Genomic DNA, 20298 nt, shown 5'->3' on the forward strand with positions numbered 1-20298 from the left:
GCGTGACGTCAGGCGCTGCATAGTCACTGCAAATAGATTTGTTCCTTTTGGCTATAAAAATTATCCGATCTGATCCAGATTCAGCAACCGGATAGATATGGTCATTCTCTATCACTGTGCGTTTTTAGATTTTCCTCATTTGTGGACGCGAAATTTTGAGATATAAGTTTTATAGTGAGATCTAACAGGAGTGCGGATACCAAATTTGGTGGCTCTAGTCTTAATAGTTTTTGAGATTTGTATACGCCCCAGATTTTCGTTCTTTGCGGGGGCTGAAGGGGGTGTGGCGAAATTTAGACACAAAACGGTCAAGGTCCTATATCACTGGAGTGTGGGTACCAAATTAGGTTGCTCTAGCTCTTATAGTCTCTGAGATCCTTGAACTCATATTTTGAAATTGGCAAAACCGACCATGAAACCTGTGTGTTAGAAAGGGACAGAGCGAGAGAGAATGAAATTGTTTTCTTGATTCTGGCTATAATAATTATACGATCTGATTTTACACTCTAGAAGATATAGTCATCCTCTACGATTCTGCGTTTTCTGTTTTCTCGTATCTTTGAAATTGTGGATGCCACAGATTTCGCCTTTTGTAGAGGCGGAAGTGGGCGGGGCAAAGTTTTGAAATATTCTTGAAACAGTGACATATCACAGAAGTCCGGATATAAAATTTCGTTGCTCTAGCTCTTATAGTCTTTGAGCACTAGGCGCTAATAGGGACGGACAGACGGACGGACGGACAGACAGACAGGGCTCAATCGACTCGGCTATTGATGCTGATCAAGAATATATATGTATACTCTATGGGGTTGGAAACGATTCCTTCTGGACGTTACATACATCCACTTTTACCCCAAATCTAATATACCCCAATACTCATTTTGAGTATCGGGTATAAAAAGAGGAGCCACGAACTCTAGTTATGTTCGAATGTTATTTCTTGCCCTCGGCTTATCCTCTTTCCACCTAATGACCTATTTTATCAATTTTTTGTTCCTCTACTTTTGTCTCTCTCACTCCCTATGTTATCCCACCAACAACAGCCCAGCTGTGTTGCTATCTCGCTTCCCTCCGCCAGGGACATGAGAGAGAGGGAGAGCGAGTAAGCGCATGGAAGGCATTCTGGTAGATATAGTCATCCTCTATAATCCTGCGTTTTCGGGTTTCTCATATCTTAAAAATTGTGAATGCCACAGATGTTCGTCCTTTGTAGGGGCGGAAGGGGGCGGGGCGAAATTTTGAAATACACGTGCAACAGTGTTATATTACAGCATACAAAATTTGGTTGCTCCAGCTCTTATAGTCTCTGAGAAGCAGGCGTCAATCAAGACAGACAGTCGCGCAGACATGGCTATATCGAGTCGGCTATTGATGCTGAGCAAGAATATGTATACTTTATGGGGTCGGAAACGCTTCCTTCTGGGTGTTACACACAACCACTTCCGCCGCAGAACTAATATGCCCCTATACTCTTCGAGTATCGGGTATAAATATCACATGGAATGAGCTTTTTCCTACCTTTTGGGAGGTTCACGGTTGCGGTTGTGACCATACTCGTACGAGCAGAGCACTAGTCCAACGCCTCGTGGACATAATAAATGCTAACCCATGCCCATGCCGGCTGCTGCTGTCTGTACTCGATGCGGCGGAGGCCCGTGCTCAACAAAAATAGCCAGGGCAGGGCGTACATTTGTAGATTTGGGCCCACTTGCGGTGGAGATGGCTGCTGGCCAATTGAGTTCGGGCAGAGCGTACAGCAACCCAAGAACAATGCTCATTCTTCATTGTCGTTCAATTGAGTTACGTACGCAAGCAGGCAGGCAAATTTAGAACCCAGAACAGAACAGAACTGAGCAAAACTGATCTGAAAATTAGCCATGCAGCAGACAGGCGTGCAAAAGAAAAAGCCAAGGCATCGCAATCGTCCGAGGAACAAGTGCAATCAGGTGCAGTCTGACCAGACGGACAGTGCAGGGGCAGAAGAAAAACCCCCTTCAGTGGTCACAACCCAGGAGGCGGAAGCGGGGCCAGGGCCAGACAACGATCCCATCAAGCTGATACAGCAGCTATTGCGTAGGAAGCTGCTGGCCAAGAGCGCGGTTCCTACTTCCAAGAAACACGAGCCTACTGGCGCCCCACCTGAACCAGCGACAGCGAAGCCATCAAAGCAAGCCAAAGAGGATGAGAGGAAGCCGAGGACTCCAGCAGTTCCCACTTCGAGTGCCCCAGAGCCAGTAGTGCCGAAAGTAGCAGGAACTCCTGCCAAGCAATCGAAGGATGTCAGGGGCTACGAAGTGAACGAGCTGCTGAAGTGCTTGGGCAGCAGATTGCAGATGGGTTAGAGACTGTTCCCTTAAATTAGAGTTCGTGTATAACGTTGCATTTGCATCCTATTTAGGCGGTGGGGAATCGCCTACAGCGGCGATGTTCAGCAATCTGAGCAAGCTGTTCAGCCAGGCGCCTCCCAGCGATGTTGAGTCCTCCGACGATGAGGCCGAGTACATTGAATACATATATAAGCCGCGGAAATATTTTATGGCCTCACTGTGCAACGTGAGTGACAGTTGCACCACACAATCAGAAACGCATCCACTTTACCCCCGAATTCACTGACTTGCAGCTCTGTAAAGCGGATCTCTGCGGCCGGAGTTCGCTGCCTTGTGCCCGCTGCGGATTGAGCTACTACTGCAGTCCCAGCCATATGAGGGAGGATCAGGACCATCGCCAGCTGTGCTATGCCCTGCGCCAGGCAGTGGACCTCAGCGGTGAGCGGTGCCGGCCGCCGGCCGTCGGCCGTCGGCGGCCACGAACCATAAATCAAGCTAATTGCCAATTATCCGCCTGTTGCTCGAATCTATGTAGGTCACGAGATGTTCTACAAGTGCGGTGCGTTCAGTGCCGAGCAATTTCGTTCGTATCGGATTGTGTGCATACGGCAGGTAGAGAAGGAAATGAATCGTCCGCTCTCGCCCACGGAGCAAGAGGTGCTACTCTTTCCCCTCATCTGCGGGGACCAAAAGTGCCGCGAGCATCGCTTTAAGCGTCTTCAACTCTGTGGCGGCTGTGGGGAGTTCGCCTCCTGCAGGGACAAGCCAGACCATCGGAGTCCTGAGCATGCCAAGTGGTGCGGGGCCTACAGACTGTTTAAGGCCTTTGTCATGTTCCAGGCCAAATTTGGACGGCTGGAGCCGTCGCTACCCAACAGGGTTCTCCGGGAGCTGCCCATGGCCTGCTGCAATTCGAGGCAAATGATGAAAAAACTTAGTTTTAGTGAGTATCCTTCAAGAATGAAAAGCGCCTGGACCGCCATGAACACCTCCCACTTCCACTAACAGATGTCGTTGATGAGTGTGAGTATGCTGCCCTTACCCAGGTCTCCACCGGACCCCTGACGGCCTGGTTTGCCCTGAAGCTCTGCGAGCGCTTGAGAAACAGCGAGCTGACGCTTCATCTAATAGGAGCTGAGATCGAATTCGAGGTCGATGTGCTGCAGAAATGGGAGCTCTTCCTTCTGCACATAATGCCAGCTCTGAAATGCCTGAATGTGGTCTTCGTAGGACCAGAACTGAATCCCAATAACATCTCCTTTGAGCAACTGAAGAAGATCAAGTGAGCGAATGCGAGGTCTTCGAATATTTCGAGTACTTGGATCCAACTGATAATTGCATTTTATTTAAGATGCTGTCGCTTGTGTCGTAAGGCTCAGAGGACAGTGAACTATCACTTTGAAAATAATCTCTATCACGACTACTGCCGAGAGCCGCAGTTTCTCCAACCAGATTTGGGTATAACAGTGTGGCAGAACTCGCATTTAGACCAACTTCTTTTAATCAGTTTCGTTTCTAATCAACAGTGTGCTTTTACAATTCGGGACTGTATCGGTCGACGGGATATGCCTTGGAGGACACCTGGCCTGACACCATACAGGCCTCTCTTAATCTTAAATGCCCCATTGTGGTCACCTCTTATACCAAATACGAAGCTCCGTTGGACATGGCACAGTTCGTCGGTCAATCGAATCGTCATTTGAATATTGTGTTGCCTCCGACCACAAATCCTTTCTCATCTGAGAAGCCAGAGCGTAATTTCATATCGGACAACGAAGCTCCCTTTATGTTTAAGAACTTTTATTGTTTTGTTGTCGAGTAAGTTTGAATTTGAATTTAAATGCAATTTCCGTTGAACGACGAAATGTGGCGCCCCTACCGGCGAGTGGATTTGTTAATGACTTTATTCCGTTTACCCACACTTCCTCTCGTTCAGTGCAGTAAAGTACAACATTAAGTTTGAAATAAAAAGGGCGCTTACGCTGAGTATAATACTTCACTATATAAAATAATTTTTGACAACTACAAAATTGTTCAAAATCTAGTCTTAAACAACTTTTGTGCTATTTTACTATTTAATTTAAAGCGTTTTTCCAATAGCACTATAAATATTCATTACACGAAAGCGAGGTGGAATACGAAAAGCTGGAGGATATCGCTTTCATTGGTTTTGCTCAGCGTTGGATGATCTTGGAGGAGTACACTTCCTCACAGTAGTCAAATATTCGCATGTATGTATTTTGCGATTCAGAAGGGCTGTCAGCTATTAATTGCACATTCTTGACCGTTCATTTAAATTATTAAAATGTGTGCGAATAAGTCACGAAATCTTTCTCAAATCGTACTTCCGCGCATGGCTTATTCCACTAAATTGTATTCACTTGTGACTCATTCACTTTCAAATAATTTGACGTGCAGTTCTAGGTATTATCCGGTCGGTAGTCTAAAACTTTTTTTTGTTAAACCTATTTCGCTAAAACCTTTACGCAAAATGCAATAAAAGCAATTATATAAAGTAAGCCAGTCAAGTTGAGAATAGTTTAATTAATCGGATAAAATTATGTGGGCATAGATAAAGGCCCGGTTGACAACCTTTAAATCCTTGTCGCTCACATTCAAAAAAGTTCGATTTGGCGCGCACCACTCGGTATATTTTTCAAGTGAGACCGTATATTTCGGTGCTGTTCTGAGGGTCATACTGTAGATATACTGGTTTTCGCCGCGCTCCCATGGTATTTTTGTCAATTTCATCAATCTATTAATTTAATTTTCAATGTTATATAGAAATCCAATAAATGCAAGTATTTCGAATAGACCAATCATGTATAGAATTGATTCATCAATCGTATAAAATTGAGTGGGCATGGCTAAATGTTCCATATAGATAGTATTATTCAACGGAACAAAGAATATGAGGAATTTGAATTCGTCGCAGTTCGCCGCAGTTCGCCCCAGTTCGCTTTAGCAGCAATGAGTCTCATTCCATACACAAACATGTTGCTATTTCCATGCACACTGTTGCAGCAACATTTACTTGAAAACCGTTTTTTGGTCAAAATATAATACATTAAGGTAATTAAAAGAAGCAATCTTGTAGAAAATGCATTTATCTATGGGATAAAGCTAAGTGGGCATCTATAGCTTGAAATATAGGCAATACCCGATTCGCCGCAGTTTCGCTATTGCAACAATGAGTCTCATTCCATACACAAACATGTTGCTAATTCCATGCACACATACCCTGGGGGTAATGGATGTTATAGAATTGAGAAAATGTTTGTCTTCCAAGGCTCAGTAGGTAACAGGATCGAGATAAATATATACAAGATACTAATAATACACATGAATAAGTCAAAAACATGTCAATTTGAGAAAAGGTCTTAATAAATTGCGTTTGATCTACATATAAAATTAAAGAAATAGGGTGTACAAAGGCCTATACACGCATCATGTTTTTAAATACCAGCAACATTGCGACTGATTTTTTGTTGAACTATTTTGTTCAAACCTTGTTTTAGCCAAAATACAATAAAAGCAAGGACTAAAAACTAACCAATTGTGTAGAAAATTTATTCATCTTTGTTCTAAAATTATGTGGGCATGGCTAAATGTTCTATATAGCTAGTAATATTCCACGGAAAATAAAAAACGAGGATTATGTATAACAGAACTTGACTTCGTCAAGTATATTTCTACGGTCACACTGCTAGCGTACCTTTTTAACTCTTGGCGCATTATTTTTGTTTATTGTTTGTTTTATTTATTGCAATAATTGAGTACATCCAATAGAAAGTTAAGCCATCAGTTATCCATGAATGGTTTTAACGATGGCGACTTCAAGGATTTGCGGTCCAAACTGGATGTTATGGGCTTCAACCAGACGCTGCCCGTCCTGGCCATTCCATTGGTGCAAGCAATTTTCGGTGACCTGGTCAAGACGACGGAATGTCTTAGGGACACAAAGAAGCAAGTTGCCGATCTGCTAGAGGTACCCACATATGAATATGTTCCCAGTAGCCAGTAGCTAATCCTACTAAGATTACTATTAAGGAAATGGGTCAAGCGGTTGCTAAGCTACGATTTGTTGTGTCTTTAAAGGAGAAAACCTGTTGGGAGCTGGGCGTTGAACCCTACAAGTGCGACAACTCCCGCCTGCTAGCTGAATGCAATGAGCTCCACTTGCAGTTTCTTAGGGATCGCGAGGACTACGAGCTGCGCTTGTGTGGTATGTGATCTTGAACCTTATCTTGGGAAAAACTTTTAAAAATGTTTATCGCCAGAGGCCGAACGACGGATGAGGAGTCTGGAGACGGACAAGGAACACTTGCAAAGCCATAACGTGGGGTTACAGAACCAGTTAGATGCCTTGCTAAACAAACAACTGGCTGGCACGTCTTCGACGGCTGGCAAACGAACGCATGTGTCGTCCACCCGACAGAGTATGTTTGAATTTTCCTCCACTGCTAGATGCTGTATAATGCTGGAGATTCTTTTCAGCTAAGAAACCTTTCATAACCACAGTACGCGCTGGAAACATTCTGCCCTGCGTTCTTGGCACTGCACTCAAATGTACGAAATGCAATGCGGGAGTATTTCAAAAGACCACGACAACCACCCAGGATGGGGTGACAGTCACACAGACCAGCGGCCAGGAGGAGCTCGACAAGCTGCAAAATGATCTAGCCACATCCAGCGAACAATTGGAGTTCTACAAGCGGAAAGTTGAGTCGCGCAATCGGGAGATTCGTCGACTGAATGATATGCTATCTGGGGGACGGCCGCCCGTTGCTTTGGCCAAGGACTGTTGCTACAGGGAAGTGGGTGCCTTATCGGAGGACATTGACCTGCTGCAGCGCGAGAAGGCTGAACTGATGATGCAGGTGCGCGAGTACCAAGACAAAATGCACGATGCCATGCAGAGAGCCCTAAGCTCAGACGAGGACAAGCGGCAGCTTCAAATGAACCTAGATGAGCTCAAGCAGGCAGCCCTACAGGTCGAAGAGCAGGCCAATTTGGAAATCGATGCCCGTGAACTGGAGGTGAAGCATCTCCAGGTCGAGCTGAAGCAGCTGCAGCAGCGAAACGAACAAAGGTTCAAAGATGTGCGTCTGACAGGAGGAGCATCTCCTATTGCTATTCCCTGTGACAAGCGTAATCTGAACGAACGTCTTAATCTGCTAACCCGTCGCGAGGAGGAATTAAATACCATCATTGATAAGCAGAAGAAAAAGCTTGGAAAAATGCATGCCAAGATAATGGAGCTGCAAAAGGAGGCGAAGGACCATAACGAAAACAACTCCGTCACCCTCAACGAAGAGAAGATACGGCTGACGTCCGAGCGGGACTTCTTCCAGAAGGAATATCTCCGGATAATGGCCAGATCCGGCTCAGAGTCAGAGGTAGCCTTCCTGCGTGCTCAATTGAAGTCCAAGGACGAGGAGCTGCGGACACTGCGGGATGAGCTGTGCTCCAACAAACTTCAATACTCGCCCCAAAAGAACACCCACTACGAGACCCTGCCGCCGTCCACCGCCAGTAGCTCTGGGAACAACAGCAATCGAAGCGACTGCGTACAGGCTGCCATCGGGCGGGTCGAAAGGGAGCGCGATTGTGCCAGGTCGGAACTGGAGAGAGTGCGCTGCGAGCGGGACATGATTAGGGAGAAGCAGCTGTGCTCTGTTCAATTGCATGCCGAGGAGCTGCTGGTCCTGCGGCAGCGCAACGAGGATCTCAATGATCGCTTGCGGCAGCTGGAACGCGACAACAGGGAACTGAACTCAGCTCGGCTTCCAGCGGAAACGAATATAGCCCTGCTCAAGGAGGACATAGCCCAGCTAAGGCATCGCGTGGCCTCGCTTCAAGCCGAAAGCGAGCAGCTAAAGACCGAGATCGGTCAGATAACGTAAGTTGATTTGACTATTAATCAAGATGAGTAAATTTCGTAATGCATCAACCTTCTGGCAGCATGCTCAATGAACAGAATGAGCGAATTATAGCCGACTTCCAAGGTAAACTTATGATATCCGAGCGTCAGCGACAGTCGGCAGATGTCCGGGCCAGCACACTGGACTCCAGTCGCGAATCCAACAGGAATGAGGTCACCCAACTGCGCGCCGAGATCGGAGCCCTGCGCCAGACCTACATTAGCCTGGAGACTGAAAAAGACACTCTTCTGGTAAAAGGCCAGAGCTCTGCTCCCCTTTCATTCTATTTACTTTTTGTCGATCTTCTTTAATGCTTCTCGTCAACATTAGCATCAGTTGGATGGCAAAACCGAGCGAGCATATAAATTGGAATACGAGCTCAAGGACTGCAAGGAGAAGCGGAATTGTCTGGAACAAAGCGTCAAGGAACTGGAGGAGCAAGTGCGGTGAGTCCTTAGTCCTGAATAGAATCGCTGAACGTCTGTCCGGTCCGTGTGTTGCCCCATTGGATCGACTAAAAACTGTAAAGTGTGTTTCCTGCCTTATAGCATTGCTTAGGGTCTGGTCTCCTGCTTGGATTATAATTCCAAGCCCCACCTTATACCCGAATATTACTCGAACATCTTTATTTCCTGTTTGCACGCGACTCGTTTGAGGCGGAAGCGCGCCCCCGATCGGTTGGCTTGCGCCTGGGATCCACGCGTAACCGGCATCGGTTTGGTGTCGCTTGAGCCACTTGATAGCGCAGACATCACGGGTCAACGTCCTCTCGTCCTTAGGGCTGAATAGAATCGTTGAACGTCTGTCCTTGCAAGGCACAGTAGTATTCTTGTTTATTTTGCACATTGCTTTATTTTATTTGTCTTATTGAGAGTTATCTTAAATACAACTCGTATATTAGTCGCTGTAATACATTCATGGCACAATCCTATCCCCCGTGGCTGCGAAACCATCGAAAAGGTTACCCGAATATTTCTAAAAACCACCTAAAACAACAAGAACAAAATGGTTAATGGAATAACAAATGGATCACTGCGATCAAAAAACACTTGGCATGCATCACAAAAGATCAAAGAGAAGGATGAAGAGAGTAGGCATGCGGGGACTCAAAACCAGACCCAGACAAAGACCCAGAGACTACAAAGGATAGTTTGAAAGGCTGGTATTAACATTTAGTTTAGGGAGGGAGAACCGGAGTGTAGATCATTGAGGAACTTTGAGTTGTGTCGCTCGATCGTTAAATACCTCGCCAGGCTCACGCTTGGAGCACTGCAGTTGCTTAGGCCCCTCTGGTCCGCCTCCGTGGCCGTGTAGCCGGGGCGGCAGACGCACTTGGCTCGACTGCCGAAGGCCAAGATCGATGTATTCGTCTGGGAGTGACTCTTGAGTGGCTCTAGCCACTGGCCAGCCCCACAGGGACCTCGGGTGTACAGCTTGTGACACTGGCCGTTGATCTCGACCATGCCAGGCGTCGACTCGCAGATGTTCTGCTCCACGTCGGCGCCCGAGCCGAAGCCAGATCCGGAGCCCGTGCCGGAACACTGTTGGTCCAAGTTAGTGAGTACTCCCGCACAGCCGCACATTCCATTGTAGGAGATGCCGTCGAGCGAGGGGCGCGCGGTGAAATCGAAGATCACCACTTGATGGAGCGAGCACGGGCCCTGGGAGCCTATTCGATAGCAAGAGTCCTCGGCCGGGAAGTACAGACGATTCTTGCCGCAAAAGTTGCGCACACAGGAGGTGGCATTCACCAGGAACTCGTTGGCACCGCACGGTCCCCGTGTGTACAGGCGATAGCAGATGCCATCGGTCCAGGGCACGTAGCCTTCCTTGCACAGACACCTGGCCCGAGGCAGCAGTTGCAAAGAGCCATCAGTCGTCGCCTCAGCATTGTCGGGTATGCGAAATATGTGTCCAGGAGGACAGGGTCCCGGAGTATCTGAAATCAGGAGAGAACTTGGAATAAGGAGGGGGGACTACTGTACTGTCAAATGGAACCCTACCGAGCTCGAAGCACATCTGCTGAGGGGCATGATATTGGGGCAGATGCTGCTGGCAGTCGCACCGACCACCCGGCATGAAAATGTGACCCGGCGTGGAGCAAGGTCCTTTGGTATAGTGCTCATAGCACGAGTCCTCCGACGGAGAGTAGTACAAGGCCAGTTCGCCTGCATCCTCGCACCTGCACTCGGCCAGCCCGTCCTCGTTGCGCACCAGCAACTTTCCCCGGCTGCAGGGTCCACGACTTCGTCGCGTATAGCACTTGTTGTCTCTCGGCCAGAAGATCATTCCATCGGGGCACTGCAACGGACGCTTGCAGGTGCCCCACCGGTTGCCAGTCCTAGGATGAGGAGGAAATTGTGAATGAATGGTGAATGAGCCAGATCCCTCCATGGGCTCACCTCTTGGCCTGATCTGGTAGGGGCTGAAAGTATTCTGTGCTCTGACACGGACCCCGCTCGTAAAGCTTGTGGCACACAGAGCTGGTCAGAGGACTGAGAGCAGTTCCCGGCGGACAGCGGCACTCGGCCGCAGGAAGATCCTTCCGCTTGGCACTAACTGGTGTGGGACTCAGCTCCATGGTGTCTGGACAGGGATAGCCCAGAGTGAAGATCTTGAAGCACTTCTTTAGCGGCGTCCAGTAGAGCAGCTGCCAGCCCCCGGACATGCTGGCGCAGGGGTTCGTGGCCGGATCACTCCAGGGTGGCGGCACAATGCCGGCCGCCACCTGATAGCCGTGCTGTGAGCTGGTCAGCAGCAACAGCAGGCAGGTAATCATGGTTGAGCCCGCCTGGAGGGCTGCCCAGCAGATGAGCAGCTTGCGACGTCTCATGGTGGATCTGGAAGAGCAAGAGGACCAATAGTTTGGCATCAGCTGGGAAGGCAACTAATGGATTTTCACTTTTGTTTGGTAGAGTGGGGCTAGGGTAGGAGGAGGAGGAGGCTCGGCTTGGCTCGGCTCGCCTCTCATTATACCGGATGATTGATGATTTTTCTATTGTCGGGGGCAGCTGTTTATAAATCAATTCACTTTTGCGGACGCGGACGCAGACGCAGACGCAGGCACAGGCCCCGAAGCGAGTCCAATTTGAATTAGCCAACCCTCTGGGGCATCTGATTATCGCAGTGCTTGGACTCGAACTAGCCCCGGTCAGAGCCGCAGCCAGAGACGAAACGAACCAAAAACCACAACAGAAAAACCAGTAAACGGTTCGTGCGCTGTTAACCATGACCCAAATACCCATTTATCTTGACTTCTGTTCGCCTTGCGTCTGCTTGGCCAGAAATCTTCTGCTGCTCATAATCGAAACGCCATTTTATGTAAGAGCAAATGACGAAACCTGCAACAGTGGCAGGCAACACATCGGCCACAACAGCCGCAGCAGCAGCCGCAGCCGCCGCCGCAGAAGCCAGCCAAGCGGTGGACACGAGAGGTGCCACACTCTGCACCAGTTCCCCATATACATGTATCCGATCCATGCTGGCGGATAGTTGCGTGATTTCTGGCCAGTCTTAGGTTGCGTTGTTAGCTGCTGTAATAGCAACAGGTTTGGGGTTTGGCTTTGGGTTTGGTTTGGGCTCTTGGTTTTGCTTTTGTTTTACATCCAATCAAAATCTTCCGTCTCCTGTGATTCTCGCCTCGACACACAACAATGATTAGTGATTATTTGCTTAGGCACCTTTTGCAACTCCTTCGTGAATTTCCAAAAACAAGTTGGAGTGCGCTCAATTTGGATTTTGATTTGGCTGTAGCGTCCTCCCCGCAACGAAACGATAACACAATAACAAAACAAAACATATAAAAAAAAACACATCAAAAACGCGATCATCCAAAAGACATACAATTCAATTCCCTAAGGCAGAACCGACGCGACTCGACCGATACCGACCAATCGACCGACCAACCAACCAACCAACTAACCGACCGACCGACTGAGCCGACCGTTCGCTCAGGCAGGTAACAAACATCTGAGCCCGGCCAACACTCTGCTGGCCTGCCCGACTCGCTCTTAGCGTCCAGCGCGCTCTTGCATGGAAACTACAAGCTGCAGAGCATAGTTTATGTCAAAGATTTAGTAGCCATGTGTTAACCACTTTGGCCGTAAAGCCAACAGCCAACAGCCGACAGCCAACAGCGGGCGTCGAAATGTCAGTCATCGAGCATACACATGTCATGCCCATACCCGTACATATGTATATACTTGCGAGTATATCCCTCATTCTCTTTCTCTTAGCCTTTTGGGTTCTGCGTCAGCCCCCGACGGGTATTTGAACTTTGTTTAGCCTTAATGACTGACAGACAAAGACGTTGATGGCGATGGCGATGGCGATGGCGACTTCACTGCTCTGTGAGCTGTGTGTTCTTGAGCTTCAATCCGAATTGCGGATGTGTGCCTGCTACGTGCCTGGCATTCACATATATCTACATATATCTAGACACACATGTATATTTGTGTCTGGTTGCTTTTGGGGCGCCCGAGAGAGGGTCAGGCTCCTCGAGTCTTTGGCATTGGTGGAGCTCTGCAGCCAGACGGGGTCTTGCCTTGTCCGAACCTTAATGATAATTCAATATTCGGGCGCAATACAGGGGAGAAAAGATGTATGTGATCGAGGGTCTAGGAAAACAATGATAAGCCTAGGATTGGTGTGTCAAGATTGTAGAACAGTGAATAGTTCTAATCGATTTCCTATGTGTACACTCTCTCCAAAACAGCAAACTGACCAACCAAATTCGACAGCACGACTCGGAGCTGAATGAGACTTCAACGGAAAGTAAAACGCTGCGGCAGCAGATTGTGGCACTCAAAGCCAGCCGCGATGAGGCCATAGCAGAGAATGGGTGAGCAAAAAAGACATTACCGCAGCGATCATAGAACTGCTTCCGCGCTCAGCCAAAGTTTTTTCCTCGCACAGTGACCATTAATATGTAGTTTTTTTATGGCAATTTTGTATAATACAATGTACATGTGTACACATTTTGTAATCGCTGTAGCCGCCTGATGGACAAACTGACCGATGCCCAGGTGGAGGCCAGGACGCTGCAGAAGAAGCTCAGGGAGTCGGAGCTGAAGGTTGCGAACATGAAGGAGCAGCTGCACAACTACGTCCAGGAGGTTAAGAAGGCCGAGGACCTGCTCATGCAAAAGGTCAGTCTAGTTATTTAAGTTGTGGATAAGAGACAAGTACTCGAGCCGCCAAACTAATGCCGACAGGTATGCTCTAACTTTAAGGAAAAGGAGCGGGACGAACTCCTGGACAACTTCCACAGCCTCACCACCGAACAGGTGGCGCTCGAGGGCAACAATTACAGCCTGGAGTGTGAGGCAGCCGAATCAAAGTAAGTAAACATTGCTTTTGCGGCTTGGGCTAAAGTCTAATCGTTTCAGGCGTCAGATCTGCGAGCTGGAGTGCGAGGTGCGCAACCTCAAGGATCATCTGCAGTGCTGCCAGTGCAAACTGAAGGAGATGGAAGTACAACTTACCGCCGCCCGGGCGAAGGCCCGCTGCCTTAAGCAGGAACTGGAGAATGCCCGCGACGATCTGCGCATCCAGAAGGTCGATCTTGACGCTCGTAGAGAGCTGTGCGACAAGCTGGATGTGGAGAAGGAGAAGCTTAATGCGGAGTTGAATGAAGTCAATGAAACTAGAAAGAAGGTGAGCTTTAGCTCGTCCCCCAATGCGTACCACTATCCTCGCTAAGGCCCTAGTCTTAGTTTGCCTCGTCGCATGCTAATCCATGCTAGTGGTAGTCCAACTAGCGGTATAACTACAACCACAATAACTAGAATCAACTTCGCAGTTGGACAAGCAATGCAAGCAGCTGCGCGACGAACTCCAACAGACGGCGGCCGTCAACCAAGTGGCCACAGCGACCACGGACGAGTTGCTGGAGCACCTGCACCAAGATCAACAGCGTCAGGATGACGACGGCATCAGGACCAACAACGAGATGGAACGACTGCGACATCTGTACCAACAGACCATGGTAAGCAAACGTGAATCAATCTTGATAGACGACACACTAGGCCCTTCCCTTTCCCCCTTTGAAATAAGGAAAAGCTGCAGGAGGAGCGTCTTCGCTGCACTCAACAGAAGCAACTGGCCACCAAGTACGAGGAGCAGGCCCGTGAACTGCGCAAGAACCTCGAGCAGGATCGTTTCTGTAGGGCCCGTACGCGTGAAGTCAGTCCAAGGGTGCCCTCGGAAACTTTGTAGACATGTTCGATCCTTTTATTCATTAATTTTGTTCGTTAGTTTCATTTTAACTCAAATTTTATGTTCTTAGAGGCTCTCGAAGTTGTATAATAAAAATTGTAAAAACGAAATTAAAATTTGTGCTAACGTTACTCCTTCTGCTCCTCCTCCTCCTGCAGAATGGATCGGCTGTCGTTCGTGCAGATGGAGGCCAGGCTGACGTAGGTTCTGAGCAAGCAGGGGCAGTGTGCGAATTGCGGCAACCCTAAATCATCCTCGTAGTTGCTGAAGTCTTCCCCGTATACAGTCTGGTATTCTGACCCCATGCAGGTAATCTCGGTGGCGGCAGAGTTGCTGGATCCTGGGAAGATACGATTAATGAGGTAGGAAAAGTGGAAATAAATATATCTTTTCGCTTACGGCAAGAGTATCCGCCGTTGTTGTCATCGGTGGAATACATTCTTCCGAAGGCAGCGTTCGACTGACTAGTGCTGTCGGTATCGCCATCCGACTGGCTCATACGTGTCTTTACGATCCGCTCCCAGTCAATTCTGCTTCGAATATTGTCCGCAATATTGCGCATCGCCCGCACTTTCCCGCACTCATCCTCGAAGGTGACAGAGCGTGTACGCTTCTCGCAGACATAAATCGGCACCACTTGCTTACACGCATCATTATCGGCTGTGGCACAGTTGAAGGCGCCAGCCAACTGACACAGTGCTGGGAGTCTTGGAACTAGTGATTGGTTGGGCGGATTATATGTGCTGCCATTTGAGTACTGATAATTTATAAGACGCGAGGACGTTGCCTGTGGCCCAAGGTAGCTGTCTATGGAGATGTTGCATCCGGAGAGACTACGCCCACTGCAATCAGTGTCACAGCCATGTGCCTGAACATGCTTCTTGTTGAGAACCTTAGACGGTTTATTATCCATATTATGACTGGTGGTACCAGTACCACTGCTGTCTACATTTTCTGCATCCTCAGAGCGCCCGTAGCTGTACTGATACGTGGACTCGTATTGTTGATACTGCTTGGTATTGTCGGGACCTTTCTGTTGGGATTTGGTATTCGTGGGCGACGACTTCCTAGATCGCTCTGTATGCTTGGCTCTACCGGAAGTTTTTGGCTTCTCGACCTTTGGTTGGTTGGTGTCACAGTAACATCCCGCTGGATGAAGGTCACACTTAGCCGCCGGAGGCAATGGATCACAGAATGGCGAAGACTTTTTTAAGGGACACGCTGTACCAACTGGAATGTCTTCGTCGTCATCTAGGTACTGTTGCTCTTTGGGTTCCTCGAGGACCTGCGTTTGTTGGCTGGGGCCGGAGGACACTGGCTTACACTGGCACTGCTTAGCCGGATAGCGGCGACTGTTGCTACGGTGTTCTGCATCTGCATCTTGTTCAGATTGCTCTGTTAGGGATCCTCGACTAATATATTTCATATATTTTTGCGAAGAAGGGGATTGAGCACTATAAATTTTCCTTGATAAAGCTGATGGTGAGTCTTGACGCTGATTTTGCTTCTTCTCTTTCTGCGATGCAGTTTGGACATCTTGGACATCTGTGTCATCATTTGGCGACCATGTCGAAAATTGTTCCGCTTTACTGACGGCCACGCCCGATATAGCCGATTTACCGCTGCCGATTTCCTGGTTGATTTCCGGCTCTGTTTGGACGAGTCCTTTGTATTGGTTTTCCTGGAGGTCGTTTTGGTCGAGCCTCTCGTGTTGTCTCCCCTGGAGATCGGCTTGGGTAATTCCGTCGTGTTGACTTCCCTGGACATCGGTTTGGGGGACTGTCTCTTGTCGACTCCCCTGCGGGTCAGTTTGCGTAACTTGTTCCTCTAGCGCTTTCAGATCCGTTTGAGTCAACCTCGTCACTTTCTTGGATAATTCTTCATCATTTTGGACTTCCTGGGCACGGCAATCGCATTTCAGGTTGCGACGCACCCTGTCCTTCTCAACTCTTTTATTAGAGGTGGAAATTTGATCCCTTTCGTCATATGCTGATTGCAGGGGCTTACAAGTCCCTTCTGGACAAGAGTCAACACAGACTCTCTTTTGTCCAGCTCTCGGATCACGTCCATCATCCTGTGCGGGGCGTTGGTATGTGTTTTCTCCATCCGGTTGAAATTCCTGAGCAGCGGAAGTGCATTTTTTGTTGTGGCACACGGCTTTGCTCCTCTCAACTCTTTTATCAGAGGTGGATAATGAAACTTGATCGTCATATGCTGATTGCGAAGGCTTTCCAGTCACTCCTGGACAAGAGTCAACACAGACTCTCTTTTGTCCAGCTCTCGGATCACGTCCATCATCCTGTGCGGGGCGTTGGTATGTGTTTTCTCCATCCGGTTGAAATTCCTGAGCAGCGGAAGTGCATTTTTTGTTGCGGCACACGACTTTGCTCCTCTCAACTCTTTTATCAGAGGTGGATATTGAAAATTGATCGTCATATGCTGATTGCGAAGGCTTTCCCGTCACTCCTGGACAAGAGTCAACACAGACTCTCTTTTGTCCAGCTCTCGGATCACGTCCATCATCCTGTGCGAGGCGTTGGTATGTGTATTCTCCATCCGTTTGAAATTCCTGAGCAGCGGAAGTGCATTTTTTGTTGCGGCACACGACTTTGCTCCTCTCAACTCTTTTATCAGAGGTGGAAATTGAAACTTCATCGTCATATGCTGATTGCGGGGACTTTCCAGTCACTCTTGGACAAGAGTCAAGAAAGACTCCCTTTTGTTCAGCCCTCGGGTCACGCCCATCATCCTGTGCAGGGCGTTGGTTGGTGTATTCTCCATCTGTTTGAAATTCCTGGGCAACGCAACCGCATTTCTTCTTCTGGCACACAGCTCTGTCCCTCTCAACTGTTTTATCAGGTGTGAAAATTGAAACTTGATCGTCATATGCTGATTGCGGGGGTTTTCCAGTCACTCCTGGAACTCCTCCCTTTTGTCCAGATCTCGATTCACTTCTATCTTCCTGAGCGGGGAGTTGGCCTGTGAATTTTCCATCACCTAGTACTTCCTTGAGAAGGCAAGCGCATTTTTTGTTGCTGCACACGGCTTTGCCCCTCTCAGCTCTTTTATCAGAGGTGGACATTTGATTCCTTTCATCATATGCTGATTCCGGGGGCTTTCCAGTCACTCCTGGACAAGAGTCAGCACAGACTCCCTTTTGTCCAGCTCTCGGGTCACGTCCATCGTCCTGTGCGGGGCGTTGGTATGTGTATTCTCCATCCGTTTGAAATTCCTGAGCAGCGGAAGTGCATTTTTTGTTGCGGCACACGGCTTTGCTCCTGTCAACTCTTTTATCAGAGGTGGAAATTGAAACTTCATCGTCATATGCTGATTGCGGGGTCTTTCCAGTCACTCGTGGACAAGAGTCAAGAAGTCCCTTTTGTTCAGCTCTCGGGTCACGCCCATCATCCTGTACGGGGCGTTCGTTGGTGTATTCTCCATCCGTTTGGGCTTCCTGGGAAACGCAAGCGCATTTTTTCTTCTGGCACACTGCTCTGCCCCTCTCACCTGTTTCATCAGGTCTGGAAATTGGAACGCTCTCTTGTTGACTTCCCTGGAGATCGTTTTTGGTGAGCATATCGAGGCGACTGCCGCCCATGTCGGTCTGCGCAGGTCCCTCGTGTTGACTCCCTTGGGGGTCAGTTTGGGTGAGTTGCTCCTCTAGCAACTTCAGATCCGTTTGAGTCAGCCTCGTCTCTTTCTTGACGAATTCATCATCAGTTTGGACTTCCTGGGTAACGCAAGGGCATTTTTCCTTGTGGGAAACGGCTTCGCCCCTCTCAGCTATTTTATCAGCTGTGGAAATTGGAACCCCTTCGTCATATGCGGATTTCGGCGGCTTAAAAGTCCCTCCTGGACAAGAGTCAACACAGACTCCCTCTTCTCCCGATTTCGGTTCACGTCCATCATCCTGTGCGGGGTGTTGGTATTTGTATTCTGCTTCCGTTTTGTCTTTCTGGCCAACGCAAACGCATTTTTCCTTGTCGCAGACGCCTCTCTCCTCATATGCTGATTGCGGGGGCTTACAATTCACTGCTGGACAAGAGTCAAGACAGGCCGACTCCTTATTTTTATCAGGGGTGAAAGCGATTTCGTCATACTTTGATTCCCCGGGCTCCCGCTTTATATGTGGGATTCTAGTGTAGGTGGGATTCGATTCCAGCTGGGATCCCTCGCCTGCTTTTCCCTGTTCACTTCCGGCGTCGCCGTTTTCGTTTTCGTTCTCGTACTTGTCCATGTATTCGAAGAACTTTTGGCCCTTGGTGGTGTTATCCGCTTGCTCGTCTATTTCCTTCCCTTCTGTTTTGAGTTTTCCCACTACTGCCTGGGACTTCGATCCCCGCCTGCGTGTGGATGATTTTGACTTGGATTCCTTCCGCATTGTGACCTTCAGAAGCTTCTCGTGACTCTCGACATTGTACTGGTCCAGCGAGGAGGTGTCGATTGCGGCTCCGCTCTTCTTCAGCTTACTGCGTATCTTTTCATCCACCGCTCTGCTACCTTTTGAGGAGCTCCGGCTCTTCGACCGGGATGGGTCCTCCGAAGCTCGGTGGCTCCTATGCTTTAGTTTTTGCGCACGGTCGGGCATGACGCAGGCACACCAACTGCGACAGAAGTCCTCAGTGTTCAGGTCGGTCGTCGTTCGCGGATTGAACGGAGCCGGTAAGACACACGCCCAGCTCGGCTGATACTGACAGCACGGACTGGGCACTACAGGTATGGGTACACTTGGCCGCAGCCTGCAGCATGCGTAGTTGTTATCGTCTTGAAACTGTTGCTGCGCATCGGCAAAATAGGCGATACATCTTGAGCTGTTTCCATAATCACACTGATATACAGACCGCGGCTCCAGGTCGCGGCACTTGTTCCTCTGCCGGGGTATGTAATTGCAGCCACCTTCAGCTCGTTTGTACCTCTTGTTTGTGTGGGACACGGTTGTACAGCTCAGGGTCTGTATTATTCGCTGGTCACCAGTGTCACAGGATTGGCTCTCATCCGACGACTCTTCCGCGGAGAATTCCTTATCGTGCAGCTCCATATACGACTCTACACTTGGCTGCAGCGTGCAGCATGCGTTGTTGTTATCGTCTTGAAGCTGTTGCTGCGCACCGGCAAAACAGGCGATACATCGTGAGCTGTTTCCATAATCACACTGATGTACAGATCGCGGCTCTAGGTCGCGACACTTGTTCCTCTGCCGGGGTATGTAATTGCAGCCACCTTCAGCTCGTTTGCACCTCTTGTTTGTGTGTAACACGGTTGTACAGCTCAGGGTCTGTATTATTCGCTGGTCACCAGTGTCACAGGATTGGCTCTCATCCGACGACTCTTCCGCGGAGAACTCCTTATCGTGCAGCTCCATATACGACTCTGAAGCTTTGTACTCGACGGGGTTTTGTATAATATTGCGGCGTAAGAACTTAAGCTGGTCTATTTCATACTTGATCCGCCTGTTCAGCTGGTTCATGTGCTGGCGCTCTCGAGCCTGGGTCTCTCTGTCTGGGACCTTGATGAGGGATCCTCGATCCACTCCCAAATTGTCCGCTGTGCGAAATAAGACCTCACGCACCTGGGTCTGCGTGTTTCTAATGTAGAAGCAATTTCCGTTCTGCATCGATAAGCGTTGCTGTCGCTCGACCAGAATGCGGCCGCCTGGGGGGATTGAGATATTGATATATAGACACATGTTTATATTCAGTGGTTAACCTACCCTTCTTGTGATTTCTCTCCATTTATATATACTTTTCTTGAAGTAGCTTGAGAGAAACGAGAACGATTTTTACAAAAATATATGATTTTCGTTTTTTTTTTTAGGGCGACCCCTATGTCTA

General features: G+C 48.7%; 4 protein-coding genes across 7 annotated transcripts; 2 read left to right on the forward strand and 2 right to left on the reverse strand.

Moving 5' to 3' along the window:
* Positions 1-1811: 1811 nt before the first annotated feature.
* LOC6596949 lies at positions 1812-4314 on the forward strand. The gene is made up of 7 exons (XM_026989696.1): positions 1812-2337; positions 2399-2553; positions 2621-2765; positions 2863-3270; positions 3336-3609; positions 3679-3785; positions 3854-4314. The coding sequence occupies exons 1-7, from the start codon at positions 1878-1880 to the stop codon at positions 4147-4149; spliced, it is 1845 nt and encodes a 614-aa protein (XP_026845497.1). The 5' UTR covers positions 1812-1877; the 3' UTR covers positions 4150-4314.
* Positions 4315-4440: 126 nt separating this feature from the next.
* On the forward strand, positions 4441-14467 carry LOC6596948 (centrosomal protein of 135 kDa). 2 transcript variants are annotated; one of them, XM_026989408.1, is made up of 13 exons: positions 4441-4558; positions 6117-6315; positions 6426-6552; positions 6608-6766; positions 6825-8229; positions 8292-8502; positions 8582-8697; positions 12966-13091; positions 13245-13398; positions 13465-13589; positions 13639-13906; positions 14052-14237; positions 14306-14467. In XM_026989408.1, the coding sequence occupies exons 2-13, from the start codon at positions 6139-6141 to the stop codon at positions 14465-14467; spliced, it is 3216 nt and encodes a 1071-aa protein (XP_026845209.1). In that variant the 5' UTR covers positions 4441-4558; positions 6117-6138. The 2 variants fall into 2 exon arrangements, with proteins under 2 accessions (XP_026845209.1, XP_026845210.1); XM_026989409.1 differs by lacking the exon at positions 4441-4558 and having other exon boundaries at positions 6108-6315.
* LOC6596947 lies at positions 9166-11946 on the reverse strand. Of its 3 annotated transcripts, none has more exons than XM_026989411.1 (4): positions 10654-11218; positions 10255-10592; positions 9497-10190; positions 9166-9237 (listed from the first exon to the last, which is right to left on the reverse strand). In XM_026989411.1, the coding sequence occupies exons 1-4, from the start codon at positions 11121-11123 to the stop codon at positions 9213-9215; spliced, it is 1527 nt and encodes a 508-aa protein (XP_026845212.1). In that variant the 5' UTR covers positions 11124-11218; the 3' UTR covers positions 9166-9212. The 3 variants fall into 3 exon arrangements, with proteins under 3 accessions (XP_026845212.1, XP_026845211.1, XP_002022228.2); XM_026989410.1 differs by lacking the exon at positions 9166-9237 and adding an exon at positions 11932-11946 and having other exon boundaries at positions 9318-10190; positions 10654-11091; XM_002022192.2 differs by lacking the exon at positions 9166-9237 and having other exon boundaries at positions 9318-10190.
* A 128-nt stretch (positions 14468-14595) lies between the features above and the next one.
* Positions 14596-20233, reverse strand: LOC6596945. The gene is made up of 4 exons (XM_026989628.1): positions 20178-20233; positions 17975-20119; positions 14867-15862; positions 14596-14807 (listed from the first exon to the last, which is right to left on the reverse strand). Exons 1-4 carry the CDS (start codon positions 20197-20199, stop codon positions 14596-14598), a joined length of 3375 nt encoding a protein of 1124 aa, XP_026845429.1. The 5' UTR covers positions 20200-20233.
* Positions 20234-20298: the final 65 nt, after the last annotated feature.

Source organism: Drosophila persimilis, unplaced genomic scaffold, assembly GCF_003286085.1.
Source record: "Drosophila persimilis strain 14011-0111.01,24,50 unplaced genomic scaffold, DperRS2 tig00000431-arrow-pilon, whole genome shotgun sequence".
NCBI classification, from domain to species: Eukaryota; Metazoa; Arthropoda; class Insecta; order Diptera; family Drosophilidae; genus Drosophila; species Drosophila persimilis.

Bases quoted from the DNA above. Each gene is read 5' to 3' on its own strand.
- LOC6596949 (XM_026989696.1), top strand. From the start codon at position 1,878: ATGCAGCAGACAGGCGTGCAAAAGAAAAAGCCAAGGCATCGCAATCGT. The intron at 2,554-2,620 runs GTGAGTGACAGT...ACTGACTTGCAG, and splicing joins TTATGGCCTCACTGTGCAAC to CTCTGTAAAGCGGATCTCTG. The intron at 2,766-2,862 runs GTGAGCGGTGCC...GAATCTATGTAG, and splicing joins CCAGGCAGTGGACCTCAGCG to GTCACGAGATGTTCTACAAG.
- LOC6596948 (XM_026989408.1), top strand. From the start codon at position 6,139: ATGAATGGTTTTAACGATGGCGACTTCAAGGATTTGCGGTCCAAACTG. The intron at 8,230-8,291 runs GTAAGTTGATTT...ACCTTCTGGCAG, and splicing joins ACCGAGATCGGTCAGATAAC to CATGCTCAATGAACAGAATG. The intron at 8,503-8,581 runs GTAAAAGGCCAG...CGTCAACATTAG, and splicing joins CTGAAAAAGACACTCTTCTG to CATCAGTTGGATGGCAAAAC.
- LOC6596947 (XM_002022192.2), bottom strand. From the start codon at position 11,123: ATGCCAAACTATTGGTCCTCTTGCTCTTCCAGATCCACCATGAGACGT. The intron at 10,593-10,653 runs GTGAGCCCATGG...TCCTCATCCTAG, and splicing joins CTACCAGATCAGGCCAAGAG to GACTGGCAACCGGTGGGGCA. The intron at 10,191-10,254 runs GTAGGGTTCCAT...TCCTGATTTCAG, and splicing joins GCAGATGTGCTTCGAGCTCG to ATACTCCGGGACCCTGTCCT.
- LOC6596945 (XM_026989628.1), bottom strand. From the start codon at position 20,199: ATGGAGAGAAATCACAAGAAGG. The intron at 20,120-20,177 runs GTAGGTTAACCA...CAATCCCCCCAG, and splicing joins GGAGAGAAATCACAAGAAGG to GCGGCCGCATTCTGGTCGAG. The intron at 14,808-14,866 runs GTAAGCGAAAAG...GTATCTTCCCAG, and splicing joins CAACGGCGGATACTCTTGCC to GATCCAGCAACTCTGCCGCC.